Source organism: Prorops nasuta, unplaced genomic scaffold (genome assembly GCF_024137725.1).
Source record: "Prorops nasuta isolate Cenicafe-Biocafe unplaced genomic scaffold, Cenicafe_Pnas_1.2 PNAS00019, whole genome shotgun sequence".
Lineage (NCBI taxonomy): Eukaryota > Metazoa > Arthropoda > Insecta > Hymenoptera > Bethylidae > Prorops > Prorops nasuta.
In genome coordinates, this window is record NW_027116816.1 from 1,131,896 (window position 1) to 1,147,714 (window position 15,819).

Consider the following 15,819-nt stretch of genomic DNA (forward strand, 5'->3'; position numbering starts at 1 on the left):
TGAGTGAACCGCCTCTTCATCCTATCTTCTCAGTCCGATCGAATATACGCGCATAGATCCTGCTACCTTCACATAATGGTGAGAAATAAGGAAAGCCAGAGAGTCGAATACGACCCGAAACTGATTGTATGCGTCAATAGCAATTTCCTGTTTGCCATATAAACCGACTTTACTACTCTTACACTTATACATTGGTACATTTGCGAATTTTGTATTCGTCCAGGCATAATTTAATACACGTTTACTTTTCAACGTTTGTCGAGTCAGTCTTTTTTCAATGCATGCCATAAACTTTTCACACTGTTATGCCAAATAAGCAAACGCACTTTTGAAGAAAGCTATATACAAGAATTCGATCTTTACACAATATAAAAATCAACAAAATTTAATACTTCAATGTTTTTGCTCTTGGTAAGATATAAAACTGGTTATTGAAGTTTTCTGTTTGTAAATCTTCCAATCGAATACTTTACCTATATAAATTCTTGAGGTATACATTCTGTTTTTGTTTGTTTGTTTTTTTTTTTTTGCTATTTTTATTAATCGCTACTTTAAATTTAAATAATATGTTCAATAGTGGGTTGAAATATTTGGTTGCGGTTTTAAAATATGCCAAGCGTATCGTGAAATCTAAAAATACTGACTGCATTTGCATTTGCATTGTTTACATTTTGAAATTAATAATTTAAACGGAAAATTGGAAGAGTGTTAGATTTTGAAAAGGAAGAATTATGGTAATATACCGACCTTCGCGATTATTTAACCAAACGTTTGTCTAATAGATAATGACAGAAATTTTCATATTTTAAAAATTGTACACGAGACGATTAGTTTTGTCGTGTGTATGAGCCCTGATTCTCGTTAAAATAGCAAAATTTAGGAACTGCTAAAAAAATCAAAAGCATGGTAGTACTCACATACTAAATTTGGAAAGTTGTCTATAATAGGTCAACATTTTAACGACATTCCAGTCAGAGTGTAGTAAGACAAAGTAGGTTCTACATATTTACTATTTTGTCTTATCAAGATTATACGCCATACCTACTAGGTAAATGAACTATAATATTTTATTTCTAGTACAATATTTTTGTTGCATATCGTATCCAATTAATAAACATCCAAAGTTTTGACATAATGTTTGAATAGACGTACTATAAGTCAAGCAAATCGAATTCGTTACTCTAGTGGATAATTGTTCCCGCCTGTTAATCTCATTTATATTTATTAGCTTGCCCAGAGACTTGGAAAACCAATAAAATTTACGACTGAAAGTTTTGTTCGAAGTTACTTTCATAAAAAAAGCAATAAAATTAGCTGTATTTAAAATGAAGTAATACATACGTATAGTGGATTAGATAATTATATACAAATACCAGAGGTACATAAATAAGCATTATTTTAATTTTGTCGTTATTTGCGTTTCAGTGATACATCCATGCTTGGTAAGTAACAGTACTTACAAAAACAACTTTTAATTTTCAGTAATCTGCTTTCTAAAAATTATCATTTGTCAAGACTGAAGCGTAAATATTTACGTAAAAAATAACTTAACTATTGAAGAGAAGGTTACGAATAAATATATTTAGAATTAATTAAGATAGAAATTAAATATAAATCATTCTTAATTTTCCTTCAAATAATATTTTGTTAAATCGATAAATAAATATGCATATACCGAGATATTTCAAAACATTCGCATTACTGGAGCTCGATGTATTCTTGTTGAGAAATTACTTAATAACTATCGAAGTTGCGAGAGAAATAATTAAGAGGAAGTTGAATATTCTTGTAAAAAAACGTAATGGTTAACTCTCGTACCAGGAGCACTAATACATAGAATATGCCGAAGCTTTTCATAAATTGGCAAGAAAGTAGTGTTTGTTTGTGAAACTAATTAACCTTTTACGTCATCGATAACATACTTGCTTTTACGCTACAAGTGCTGTAGTAATTTCTTTATTTTGAAAAAAAGGAACTTGCTAATGATGACGTCATGAGAAATTGTATTGTGTAAAAATCATGTTATTTGGGGAGGTTAAAGTTTTAGGCGAAATACAACAATTCTAATGGATATTATAAATTTTTATTGTTATATGTGAATATACAACCTGTCGGTATTTTTCTCTAGAGCGAATGAATTAGTAATTAATAATATAAAGTAATAATTTAATCAAATTTAATATCTGTATTTTCGCTTAAGAAACTATTCATTAGTTTAATTGTTTCTAAGTATATCAGCTCTCTAGCATCCGAGCCATATACAAAGCTTACATGATTAAATGCTTCACTCTGAACTATATGTACTACCGCCTCGCTTGACAACTGGCTTATGAATTTATCTAATTCCTGAAAAAGTGTTTATATGAATACGCTTTTATTCAATTTATTAAGTATAACATATTTACCTCGCCATTTGTGCATAACCAATCATTAACACCGTAAAATATTTCTATCGGAACTCTAGTATTCTCCAATTTATATTCCGGAGGATCCTTTTGACCATAATGAATCATGTTTTTATTATTGTAATCAAACTTTTGGAACTTTTCTTTAACAAAAATTAAGCGTGTTTAAAACAATGTAAACAAGAAATAAACAGTTATTTTACGAGGATCGATTAACACTGTGCTTACTGTCACTGTACATTTGCTCATAATGAATAAGCATTTTTAGGGATGCTCCACCTGGTGTATTATGACCTAAAGTAGGAACTGTTGACTATAACATAAATAGCATTAATTAGTAATTTTTCCAATCATTTTTAGACCCTGTGTTAGCTTAAAAATTTACATTATGCGTTATAAACATTACCTTTCTGAAATTTGCAGTGTTATAGCCAAAAAACAAAAACAAACCGTTTAAGCAAAGTGTTTGAAGTGGCGTATACGACATACAACCATATAAAATCGTTTGTGTTATAATGCTATCTTGCGGGAGTAATTCAAAAGATCCATAAAAATCGTACACGTACTGAAATCAATCAATAATTCAAACGGGATCTAACGAATGATTGTCTTTACATACATTTAACAACTTGAGAACTATTGCAAGAAGCCCGATAAGAGGAGCTCTAAAATTGATGTAAACTACAGGAGCATAAGCAAACATTTTGTAAATCTTTTCATTGTACTCCGGATGCTCGGAAAGCAGAATAAAGAAAGATGTAGTGCCCATTGAGTGTCCGACGTAAAACAGTTTCTCTTGTCCTGTAACATTGAGGACTTGATCTATCTCTGCTGGTATATCATACACTCCTAGTTCATGGTAAGAAAAATCCCAAAATTCTTTAACGTCTGGTGACTTGGTAAGATGGTATTTAGAAAAAGTATTTCCTCGACAATTTGCCAACCAAACATCATAGCCTGCATCCACTAATGGGTAAACTTAAATGAAAAAAAAAAACATTTTTCATTAATATTTCTTAGCACAGCAGCATTGTTGAAGGCTTACGAAAGAATGTATACCCAGAGCTAGGTCACTTCCAGTTGCTATCCAATCAGCGGAGCTCGCGAAAATTCCATGATGCATCAATACAGCAGGTTTACCGGGTTTAGCTGGGTTAGTTTTGCTGCCACTTATACGGAACATAGTTAATAAGTATCCATCTGCCGTAGTAACTACATGCGTTTCCGTAGTATAACCTAATGATTCTGCCATTTGAACCTGAAAACTTCATTTGGATTAAACAGAATAACAAAAATAAGAACACTTAAGTGCCAACCAATGGAAGGATTGATATAATGCGATCAAATATAGCTTCAATTTTACAAATTGTTTTACATCTGAAACTTACGGGTGTATAAGTAACCTCGGGTCGTTTCTTGTCTTCAGAATAGTCGTGTATTAGAAATGTGTGCAGAATTTCCTTCAAGTAGAAAGTCGGTCCCAAGTATTTGATAGATGTCTAAAAATTGATATACGTTAAATGTGATACTCAAAAATTACGATTAATAGTAGCCATTAAAAAAATTAGTACATTCAAAGACGAATTTTTGCTCTCTGTTGTAATGGTTGTACTATTTTTCCCATTTACAAAGGCAACGATCAGCAGTAATAATAACACTTTCTTAAAACCACCCATGTAGATCACATCTGCCTCTAAATTGGTATTCATATTTTCTTCCAAAGAAAGGTTCTTTAAATGTTACACACGAATACACGTTTATTTGAATAAAGGAATTCAAGCAATAAAAGTTCTTATATTACATTCAGTAATGTAAAATAATAAACAATATAAAATCTGTGTTTTTACAATTCGTTTCTTTAAAATTCATTTTTTAGTAAGATTACTTAAAAAGCTGTTTAATCGACTAATTATAATCTTTTTCAATGTTATACAATGTTAGAAAAAACACAGGCTTAAAACTTATTGAAAACAGCAAACGAACGGTTGGGTTAATAGAATCGGAACGGTATAAAATCAAATTTTTTTTTTCTTTAAATATACTTGTCCCTTTCTTCCTATACCCGTAATCAATTCAACTTTGAAATGGAAATGCTTATAGATAAATAATTTTAATGTTTTGTGTCCGCTATCGGCTTGGAAACATAACATTCTAAGAATTTAACTAAATTAGTTTAAAATAAAAATAGCTTAGGACAGCTGTCTAATTTATTGCGACCATAGCGTTCCGCTTTTAATTTCTTAATTTTGCCTAATAATTACTATTATTATTTTGTAAAAAATGTTGTATTATCAATTCTCTTTACTTTTAATAGCTATACTTACGCCAAAGTAATTACAACCGGCATTATATTGTTTTTAATAGTAAATTTTGAACATTTGAAGTCTGTTGCTTGTACTAACTACAGATAAATTGCTGAAAGTTATTAATACTATATCATGTAATTTTTATAAACAGATTTTTTCGAGAAAACATAGTAGCTCCTAGCTTTTTTGCAAATGCTTTCACCATTTTATTAACTAATAGCTTCAAACATATTTTACTTTTTACAGACAACTAGCTAATATTCATCAATTATTGTATAAATATAACTTCGTAGGTCAAATGTACACAGATATGTTTAATTATTATCATATATAAAATGTATTATCAAATATTTAAATATATTGCAATATTTTCATTGCGTAAAAGCAAAGGATACGTATGTTTAATCACCTAATATTAACAGAAACACACAGGTTAATTTAACATGCATCGTAATTATTAGTATTAATTAGCCATAAATATTTTGAGTTTCCGCGGTAATAATCTAATTTCATATTCTAATAACTATAATTTACGCGTAGTTTAAAATTGTTAAGTATAATGAAAGAAAGTTTATCGGCTACATGTCATATAATTACTTAAAAAATAATTACAATTTTAACGTAAAAATACAGAAAATACGTGCCCGCTTAAAATAAATAGTGCTAGAGGAATTGCTATGTAAAAGGAATATTTATGTGACCCGCAGTAGGTAGGTGACACGCGAACGTGTGTAGATCTTAATTTGTGCATCCTGCTTTTTAAGTGCTTATTCACTGAAAGGTATTTCTACCAATATGAATAACAAATGATATACATATAGTTGGTGTCTGAAATGGTAACAAATCAAAATTATTGGAAGCAATATGTATTAACTAAATTATGAAAAAATATTAAAAGTGATTATACGCATGACATGGAATTTAAGCTTTTTGAATTCCGAAATATGAAATCATAACGAGGCTTTTATAATTAGGCATTGATTGGTTTCCAACATTAATCATTGTCGCTGCAGGTAGTATATATATTTAACGTAAATTGAAATAGCAAGGGATGACAAAAGGTTTGTATAAAAATAGTAATTCAGAAGTAGCGTAAATTAATAACGATTTATATTTATAAAAATAGCAAAAAATTGTCTAACTCTCTGTTTTAAATTAAATACATATATGAATCTCTCTTTTTTAGTCTTGACTTTCAACCATGTCATTAATAAATATTTCCCTATTCAAATTATTCATTATTTCGATGGTTGATTTGTAGATCAATTCGTACGCATGGCTAGCGTATAAAAAGTCCACATGATTGAACAATTGATCAGGGATATTATAGAATCCTATTAGATTTGGTATTTGCTTCAGAAACATTAATAAACCCTAAAAATGAATATATATATCTTTCATGATTTATAATGGCACTGGCAATTTACACATTGCACTGATGGCTTACAGTACGATTATACTGTACGTATGGTTGAACTTACAGTAAAATCAGCAGTCAACGAATCATTACTAGAGTAAAAAATAACAATTGGAACAGACGTTTTCGTAATATTGTATTCTGGTGGAGATAATTGTCCATAGTAATTAACATTTTTTTCTTTGTAGTCAAACATCTGAAATTTCCCTATAAACAAAGTTTGTTTAGTTGTAAACACTCCTAAACAAACATTATTAATATAATTAGATACATACTACATTGTACCAACTGTCCATAATGTGCTAATTGTTTGATAGAACAACCTGCAGGTGTGTGATTAACAATTACAGGAATTATTGTCTAAAAAATAGTATACGTATTATTCTTTGTATAAAATGAGTCTAAAGTTATAAGACTTAGTGCTACCTGATCGATATATGTACCACTATATCCAAAAATTAGAAATAAAATATTTCTAGATAATATTTGAATAGGCGTTCTAGCAAGGCTAATGCTCTTTAAAAATTTGGTCATGGATTGATTTGCTCCTAATATTTCGTTGATCCGAAAACATTGACAGCATTTCTAAAACATGTAAAACTGTTAGTGATGATATCTCAATACTGAAAAAAGCTTAGCAAATATATTAAGTTACGAAGGCCTGTGTGTTATAACTGCAACTTTACTTACGTATATAAAATTTGTGAAATAAGCAACTACTCTAATCAGTGGACTTTTTAAGTCATAATTGTTAATGGTAGGGGCATAAGCAAACATCACTTGGATTTTTTCGTTATACTGTGGCTTTTCTGACATCATCGTAAAGAATATGTTAGCACCCTGAGAATGGCCAATATAATATAATTTGTCCTTTCCAGTAACGAGCAGTATATGGTCAATAACTGCTGGCAAATCGTAAAAACCCATTTCGTGGAAAGTGAAATCCCAAAAATGTTTATTATCTGGTGGTATGTACTTATTGGTTCTACCGTAGGTATTTCCACGCGAATTAGATAGCCAGACCTCATAACCTTCATCCACCAATTCGTAAGCTATAAACACATAATATCGACATTAAACTTTGGAATATAGTTTTAAACCTGGTATAGCGGATAATCTCTTAAAACTCGTCGAGTCTAATTTGCTTTTCGAAACTAAAGCATACACTTTACCTAATTTTCTATGGTGGCCTGGTACTACCCAATCATCGCTTGACATAAGTAGCCCGTGTTGCAACATCACCACGGGCTTGCCATATTTTGCGGGTGATTTTTTGCTTCCAATAACCCGAAAAATCGTTAATAAATATCCATCGTCTGTTTCAACCACGTGACTGCTTGTTACATAACCATATTTGGTTAACATTTGGGCCTGAAACATTCTTGGATCGATTAACAAATTATATTTTAATTTCAATAATCACATTGTACTTACTGTATTTAAATAGACATCAGGTGCTTTTACAAATCTGGAATAATTATCTATGGTTGACGATGGCAATATGTTATTCTTAAAAAAATTGTAGCACAATCGTAAATCTTGCTAAAACGTATTAAATTACCCAGTATAATCGTTACATAATAAAATAAATGATCTAAATTGAATTTAAAAGAAGCTGGTCACTGCTTACGATAAACTGCAAAAGAGAGACGCGTATCTTTCTCATCCAATCCATTCTTAAACAACAACTGATCGAATTGAGCGTACTATAGCTATAACAGTATTAAAGTTCAGATTAATGTCAAGCAAAGTATCATTAATCATTCAATGCAATCACTTACAAACAAGGGGAAAACATTTATAAGCACAGTCAACGCTTCAGTCACACCACTTATACATCGAATGATTGTAATTTTCTGACGATACTCTCTGTCTTAGCACCGTCACCATCGATGTGCACTCCTCGACGATTGCACAAAGAATAACTATGTGTACGTTCTTAAAAACATACACATTACCGTAAAAACGAAGCTGCGAAAATAATGTATATTGCACACGGTTGCACAACACGTCCACGGTAATCGTACAACAAATACCTTTATTTACATACATGTGTAACTTGTAATAATTCCAATTTTTTAATTTCATCTTGTAATAATTATAATCGTTAAATCAACCATTTCCTCGTTCTTTTTCAGTTCAAATAGTACTTTAATTACAGTAATCATGTATTAACAAATTTTTATCTTTCATAAAGCCGCTTTTTACATGTAAATAAGAATCAATTTAAAATTCAGTAATTTCGCACGTGCTTTAATATTTCGTTCGGCGTACAAGATATAGGTACCATATATTGTTATCTTTAGTATCCTATAGTAAGAGTCCTTCTCGACATTGAATTAAAGTTTTTTTCGAGAGAGAGAGAGAGAAAGCTAGAGAAAGAGATCGGACAAGATTAATCCAAGATCGATTTGAATGAAGAAAAATCACCTGATTAGTAGGTGAGAAGCGAAGAGAGGCGTGCGCATAACTATAACTGTATATCGGTCAGTTATCCGAATATTCCGAGGCAGTGCAATGGTTGCTGGAAGACGTTGGAAGAAAGGAAAGAAAGGCACCGAGCTCTCATTTGGCAAAACTCTTCTTAAACGGTCCGACCTTTCTCTTGAAAAGTTGTGTCGAGTGCATACAAGATACTTGAGAATATCCTTGAAAACACTCGAAGGAGCCGACATTCTTGCAGGAGTGGATAGGTGTCCCAAGAATGACGGGCCCTATTACGGTCAGCTACCTGCAGCCGGCCAATGCCTGGCTTTGGATAATTAAGCGCTATATGAGATTCTCGCATATACGGAACGGTTTTAATGATATAGAGCAACCGGACCATATGTTTACCGAGTCGCCCACATACGTAACACGCATATTTACCTCCGCCTATATATATATCCGATTTATCGATTTGATCCCTTCAAATTAATCTACGTATCGATAACCCATGTAAGGCTAAGGCTTTCAATAGGGATTATTGGACATGTGTGTATGCGTGTGTATGTACACGTTTAGGAGTATATTTGCTTTGGCCTGCAATCTGCGGAGAAATGCAATGTCTGGTCCGACTCTATATACATATGACGACTGCCTTGAACGGTGTACATGTACCTCTTCACCTCCTTTGTCCACCTTTCGTTCCGCTCACAAGCGAATCCAGCCAGCGCATAACTTCAAAATGCATCGCGTAACGGAGACAATACCACACTCGACCGATCTACCACTCGTACGATAGGATTGTTAAACGCATCCAACTATAATCCAATCATCGATCCTCCCATGAGCTACTCGAATTTAATTAAGCTCGTCAATCGGTCGTGCGTTACTCGCTCGTATATCGCCTGCTGCACCGCCTTCAACTTCATGGCTCACGCAAAATTCGCTTTACGCTTATCCAGGAGATATTATTATTACAGGGTAGAGATAATCTTCCAAATACTGCATAAAATGGGGAGTATAAGGTGATGTATCGCGTAAATGTTTATATTATATAGGTACTCCAGCCGAGGAATATTGCATTGATTTGGCCTGGCAAATTACCATGAGAATTAATACGGTTTTGCTGGAAAATCTGTTTACTTTTACGGCAAGTTTTAAGCACGACAGTGTTTGGTACGTCCTTGGAGAACCTCGCTCCGTATATATACTTTGCAGCTTACGGCTTGAGTATATTTCTGCAGACCGGGCAGAGGATTATTCGCGCGCAGCGAGCCGGTTGAAGAAGGGACTTGGTTGGATCCTTCCCGTGTACCGGTGTACCCCCACCATGAAGGACCTCTCTCGCTTCACTCTCTCTTTCTAAATTCTCATTCTCCCCCCCCCTCACTGTTCCTTCCCAGCTGCCCGAAGATGCCCACCACCACCACCGCTGCGCCGAGAGAGAAACTACTATACAGGACTCAAGCTGGGAGCATAATGAGCGGCCGGCAGCTAATGAAGATAGCTCAATCTCTTCCTCGCCACACGTTTTCTTCCCGAGGGCCCCACCGTTCTCCTTTCCCTAACCCCGGCTTTCCCCCTCTAATCCATTTAGACTTAACGCGATCAATAACAGCAGAACCTTCATAATTCTTCACACGCCCTCACTTTTCCAATATGCTTTCACATTGTAATTAACGCACGGTCAAATATTTCATTTAAGTTAATTTTCTGGAAAAAGCAATAATCTACCGTATTGTTGCAATCCAATGTTAGGCGTATAATGCAGCGATATATTGTCGTGCACTGCGCTCTTGCGCGAAAATCCATTATGCGTTTTGCTTGGTTTCCAACGAATCAACGTTCGGCGACGAGTGTAAAACGAAAGTTTATATTTTTATTTACACATGTGCGAGAGTTGCGGAATCTATTATCTTCTATGATGCATAGATATGATTACTTTGAAATGATAAACACGTATGTACTTGAGATACGAAAATGTGGAATACCTTTAGTTTTATTCGGAATATAAATAAAGGAGAGAGAAACACGTGTAAAATGAATTATACTGGTATAGCAGTATGTGTGGCTCGAGAGAAGCTTTAGAGAGGCTTTCGAACTTTGCAAGCTACTCGCTATTTAACCCGTTTGTTTGCACTAGCTACTGTGCGCGAGGGTTAAAAATAATTTTACCTTACAGTTTATACGATTTGATATATTATATATTTGATGCTTTTCCTTATTTTCGAGTACCATCGGTGTTTTGTTTGATGTGTCTTGTTACTTTACCATTATGTATACAGTTCCCATGAATGGGCAGTAATTTAGGGAACCTGAATCCAAATCCTATGGCTAAATGGAATTTGTTTTGTATATTCACTTTGTCGTCGAGTTTCCTATTTCGAGTTGCTTCTCCTTTGTCGTGCGAAAGGTGCTAGAGAAGAGACGCTCGCTTACCTTCGTCTCACCCCCCCCCCCCCCCCACCCCCTCCTCCTCCTTCCCCCTTGTCTTCCACATCCCTCCTCCCTCCCAAGAAGCAGCCTAACTTAGACATCTTGTGCCACGTCCCGCGGCACTTGAAAAGTCGTCGCAGGGGCGATTTACAGAGGATTTTCGAAAAGAAGGGCTTTATCCATGTATATAGGCACGTTTACGTTATCCTTGGGTTTCAGGACGTGTTTGTCCACGACCCAGCCTGAATGCATCTCGTAATATTTGTACAGAGCCCGCTGTACTCTTTTACGATAAAATGATGAATATCCCGTGCAAATAAATACAAGGCAGAAATTTGTTCAAGCTCCAAGTGGGAATTGAGAAGCCACATCAGGCTTTTGCATCGAATTACGAACAACGGTAGCGCTTTGAAATATCTGAATTCAACTTACGGAAAGTCTTATCCTTGGATGTAAATATTTATGCAGGCTCGCGTTTAGCATCTTTAAAGAACTCTTCAGCGGAGCGACATCTTTGATTATCGGTGCGCCATTGTGTACTTTATAATATACAAGAAACCGTCGCGCGTTAAAGTGGAATTTTTAGATTGAAAGAAGAAGCTTGGTCCTATATTTATATGGCTAAATCGTTATTGAGCTGCTGAATAGAAATCTCGTTGGAATCTTTGGACTGAAAGGAGGAATCTGACGAGGAGTTGGCGTTTCGGTGCGGTGGGGCTGTTTGGCGCGTGAACGGGAAACAAGTTTCTGGCCTTCGACGTTGGGTGGAGAGAGAGAGAGAGAGAGAGAGAGAGAGAGGGAGAGAGAGAGAGTTGTTGGCGAGGCGAGGCCGCGGCCAATTATCCCCGCATCTCACACAACTGCTCGCTTCTCGGACCCTCCTGGCACAGCTAGCGTTTTAACGGACCTTCTCCGCAAAACACCGGGAGAGATAATTCAGATATCATCCCTCAATTCCCAACCAATCCCGGAGTAAAAGCGGTCCTACAACCATGGTGTGCCTAGGGGCTCGCGTGCCAACTGACGGCTCCCAAAGCGAACCAGATTATAAACTACCGATTGCGCGTCCTTCTCTCTCTAATTCCCTTTTTCCCGCTGATAGGGAGAAAGAGGAAAAGCGAGTGAAGAACGAGCTACGGGGCGAGGGTAGTGCGGCAGGGAGAAAGAAGGATAGACGGATAACTGGAGAGGAAAAAAGGGAAGAAGAGAGGGGGGGGGGACGTGAAAAGGGGCAGGGCTACCGAGAAGAACGGAGGCTATATCCTCGTTTCGCTGCGGTGGAGGCGAGAATTTCAACGTAAATTCAAAGTGCCCGAGTAGCCGGACGAAAAGCTTCAACGCGTATAGGATCAGAGGGGATGTCGAAGGTGGGAGAGGGGGAGAGGGCGGAGGGGCAAAAGGTAGAGGATATAGAAAAGCCGTAGAGCTCGTAAGGTCATCCCCAGGACTCCCAGGACTGAGTCGACGGAGGAGATTGGAGCCCGGCCGACTGCCGCGTAGCCTCGGCGAGCCAGCGAGTGTGTCGAAACCTCCACGTCGAGGGATTAAAGCGTTAAGAGCACCGATTACCCTCACGAGACGCAGTGCGAAGCCTCACGCGTTGGGATCGATCTTCGGGGATTTCTTTTCTGATCCCGTGTCCTCGCTCGAACCCTCTTGTTTATCCCAACTCAACCCCTACCACTTGAAATTCACGCAAAGAAATCAATGACGTTTCACGAGTACAAATAAACACGTTAACGCGCTAACCCTCCGCGTGCTATACGTATATATATATATATATATATACTATATGTGTGCTTCTTTTTCAAACCGGACGCAACTGGAACGTATATATATATATATAGGGAACACTCCGGTTTATGACAGAAAACATGTGGCAAATCTCAAAAGGGAGCAGGTGGTTCCCGAGATTTTTTTTAAACCCGTACCGGCATTAATCTGTTTTTAACTGCAGCGAGAGCCAAGCAGGGGAGAATTCTTCCTCTTTATTTATTTTTATTTAAAATTCTACGCTCCAATTTACGACGGTTACAAAGTTTTCAGGCTTAAAACTTGAATTAATCTGGTTATGTTTATTCGGCACATGGCGCGTTAGTTAAACGCGATGATCCGGTTAAGAGGTAGAATTTAGGGTATTATTACTTTGAAATAACACTTTCGGAGGATAGCTGATGAGACAATCATGGACCGCCAGAGCGGTAGGCGTGCAAGAACTATGACCCAATTAAGACGTTGCACTGTCGGTTCCTGCTGCCACTCTCTCTCTCTCCCTCTGTAGTCGTCGGATAGACTTTTAGATGCGAAACTTTCTCGACTTTACCCACAAACTTTAAACTATCTACTTTTTTGGACATTTAAACTTCAACCGATACTCGGCGAGCTTAATGGTGCCAAAACGCTTTTAGCATTGCTATTGCTATAGCGTTAAGAAACGTTGAAGGAATTTAGTTGCTGTTTAACTATGAGAAAATATATAAGCTGGCGAATATTTACTTTATAGTCGGGCAACGATGATTATTCGAAGCTGCTGTTTCGAGAGCCGGGAAAGATTGGACTCTTTCTGTTAATATATATTGGTATGTATACCTGTAAAGGTGGGGAAGGAGGCTGAAAGTGCGAAGATACAAGATTGTAGGCTGATTTTACGGTTCGCGCTTGATCGTCGCTGTGTGACGAAACGAACGCTCCAGTACAGAGCTTCACCCCCCAGAAGCTCTCGGAGTATTGCATTTCCGGTAAACTCGTTGTTAATGCGTATACATAGGCATCCGGAATGGGGTGACAGGCGTGGCCAAGATGCGTTAAAAAAGCAATGGGGTCTCAGGGTTACGAACAATGTTCCCGAGTTAGGCTCCCCGCGGTGGTACTCATCGCGGCAGTCCCAAAGTTCCGGAGCCTCCTCGAATGTGCCTGATGGATTTATGCATTTATGACCTGGTGGTCCGCAGGGGACTAATTGGTGGCAGCGTGAATCGGAGCTAGCAGCGAGCAAAAGAGAACAAAGGAGAGCTCGAGTCATGACTAGTGGACCCACGTCAGGCAAACTCGCCTCGGCTCTACTCATGCATCCCTCTCTCTCTCTCTCTCTCTCCCGCTCCCTCTCCTTGCGCGAGATACTTCTCGTTACCAGAAACAGCCTCCAGCAATAATTGCTATAATCTTCCAACCATTCTTGCCCGGGTAGACGCGCGAGGACATGGTAAACACGTTTTGCACGAGTCATCGGCGAAATGACCATATCACGCACCGCATCCAAGATTTGTAGCCTCGTAATGGTCTACGACCATCGCTCTTATGTTCCTCCAGCGTTTTATAGTCGTAACGTTAGTGGAAACCTGTCTTGAACGGATCGCCCCGTGGCAATTCCAGATGAGAGACGAGAGGAAAAAATCCAAGGGATAAAGTCATCTTCAAACAGTCACTAACGTCAAATGTCTTTATCTTTTTCGAGCTAATCGCACCTTATTAAACCTGAAAAGAAAAGCACCCTAAAATAACACATTTTATGTACCTGCGTTTATTTTATCTTGCACCATCGCTAATTGGTTTAATAGTGTTTTCTCGCTCAGGGAAAAACTTGTTTTCTTACTTATCCAGAGAGTTATGGTTGTTTTTTTAACGGCCAAGAAAATACGACAAATTAGAGGACTATAATGGTTTTCAGGTGGAAACAATGGATAGTTAGAATTACTACGGGCTACTTGTATTAAATGCACGTATCGGTATTGTTGGAAATGTGCTTAGATCTATATATAGTGTATGTAGGAGGAGGAGAATAAAGAAAATTTGATGATCTTGGTCGAGGGGAAGTTTTGAGGTAGTCAAATCGATAGAGGGATAGGAAAAAGAAAATTTCTCTGAGCGTATGGCAGCTGGTGGACCTTGAACATCGGTATAGCAACGTGCCTTGGGAAATGGCTATGCTCCATCTCGACGAGTTTTACGTCTTCTTGCGTCCAGATATATACATACATTTATATTCAGGTTTTCCGTATTAATCATAGAGCGGGGAGAGTACGAAGGAAAGTGCCAAGTTGAGTTACGTGGCTTTTTCACGAAATCTTAGTCGCCGAATATGCACACACACACGTGTATAGGTACCTCTGAATTCGCGCTTTAAATTCACAGCGGCATTTTGGCTACGTCGCTAGGAAATGTACGAAACGGTCACGAATATCACGAAAACGAAATAATCTCGTTTGCACAGCCCTGCGAACCCCGCGCAGCCAAAGACCTTACGCCAGTCGAATTTTTCGTAATCACTTTACTCGGACCCCCTGGCTACAATTTTCTTTTTCCCTCTTTTGCAGAATTTATTAATTAATAAAGCTTTTCCTCGCAAGAACACATATTGTTGCTCATTAAATATTTATCATTTCACATATTATCATTTAATTAGCCTGATTAAGAGAGAACGAGAGAGAGAGAGAGAGAGAGAGAGGTCATAATAGGAATCGTTATATTACACAAAATTCGTCTGAAATAGTCAGCGCGACATTTACATAGAAAGAAATCGATGGTAACGATAAGTGGGATAAAAAAGTCTTAGCATGTTCCGAGCATAGAATGAAATTAAGCCATTTATTCGATTAATGTAACTTTAACAGGGCTTATACTTTTTTTCACGCTTGGCACTTTGTTAATTGACGAGGATACGGGTAAATTGACCAGCGTATATATATATATGTATAACTACTATCTCCAGAGGGGCTAAAACTCTTCCGCGTACGTAGATTCCACCTAATTTTTCGTTATATAGCGTAATCCTATTTGAATCCTTCTTCACCCAACTCTTTTCTCTCGCTCTAGCATGTACTAATACACGCAC

At 36.8% G+C, this 15,819-nt stretch overlaps 2 protein-coding genes across 6 annotated transcripts in view; both read right to left on the reverse strand.

The window, feature by feature from the left end:
- Nucleotides 1–2,061: 2,061 nt before the first annotated feature.
- LOC136780450 (lipase 3-like) lies at nt 2,062–4,456 on the reverse strand. The gene is made up of 8 exons (XM_066738816.1): nt 3,977–4,456; nt 3,794–3,904; nt 3,465–3,663; nt 3,025–3,383; nt 2,812–2,970; nt 2,634–2,718; nt 2,406–2,548; nt 2,062–2,346 (listed from the first exon to the last, which is right to left on the reverse strand). The coding sequence occupies exons 1-8, from the start codon at nt 4,112–4,114 to the stop codon at nt 2,167–2,169; spliced, it is 1,374 nt and encodes a 457-aa protein (XP_066594913.1). The 5' UTR covers nt 4,115–4,456; the 3' UTR covers nt 2,062–2,166.
- Nucleotides 4,457–4,999: 543 nt separating this feature from the next.
- The window catches only part of LOC136780513 (gastric triacylglycerol lipase-like), a 118,575-nt gene continuing 107,755 nt past the window's right edge, over nt 5,000–15,819 (reverse strand). For 2 of the 5 annotated variants that reach the window (XM_066738922.1, XM_066738925.1), the window contains exons 2-9: nt 7,759–7,840; nt 7,563–7,670; nt 7,301–7,499; nt 6,819–7,180; nt 6,555–6,713; nt 6,404–6,488; nt 6,193–6,335; nt 5,000–6,085 (exon numbers count right to left, since the gene is read on the reverse strand). In XM_066738922.1, coding sequence (XP_066595019.1) covers nt 5,894–6,085; nt 6,193–6,335; nt 6,404–6,488; nt 6,555–6,713; nt 6,819–7,180; nt 7,301–7,499; nt 7,563–7,670; nt 7,759–7,840 — 1,330 coding nt within the window. In that variant the 3' untranslated portion in view covers nt 5,000–5,893. Of the gene's footprint in view, nt 6,086–6,192; nt 6,336–6,403; nt 6,489–6,554; nt 6,714–6,818; nt 7,181–7,300; nt 7,510–7,562; nt 7,671–7,758; nt 7,841–7,909; nt 8,082–15,819 lie in introns of those variants that run through there. The other 3 variants (XM_066738924.1, XM_066738926.1, XM_066738927.1) reach the window with 3 other exon arrangements.

Excerpts from the sequence above, each read along its gene's own strand:
- LOC136780450 (XM_066738816.1), bottom strand. The coding sequence starts at position 4,114 with ATGAATACCAATTTAGAGGCAGATGTGATCTACATGGGTGGTTTTAAG. Across the intron at positions 3,905-3,976 it reads GCAAAAATTCGTCTTTGAAT|ACATCTATCAAATACTTGGG; the intron begins GTACTAATTTTT and ends ATCAATTTTTAG. Across the intron at positions 3,664-3,793 it reads CCGAGGTTACTTATACACCC|GTTCAAATGGCAGAATCATT; the intron begins GTAAGTTTCAGA and ends TGAAGTTTTCAG.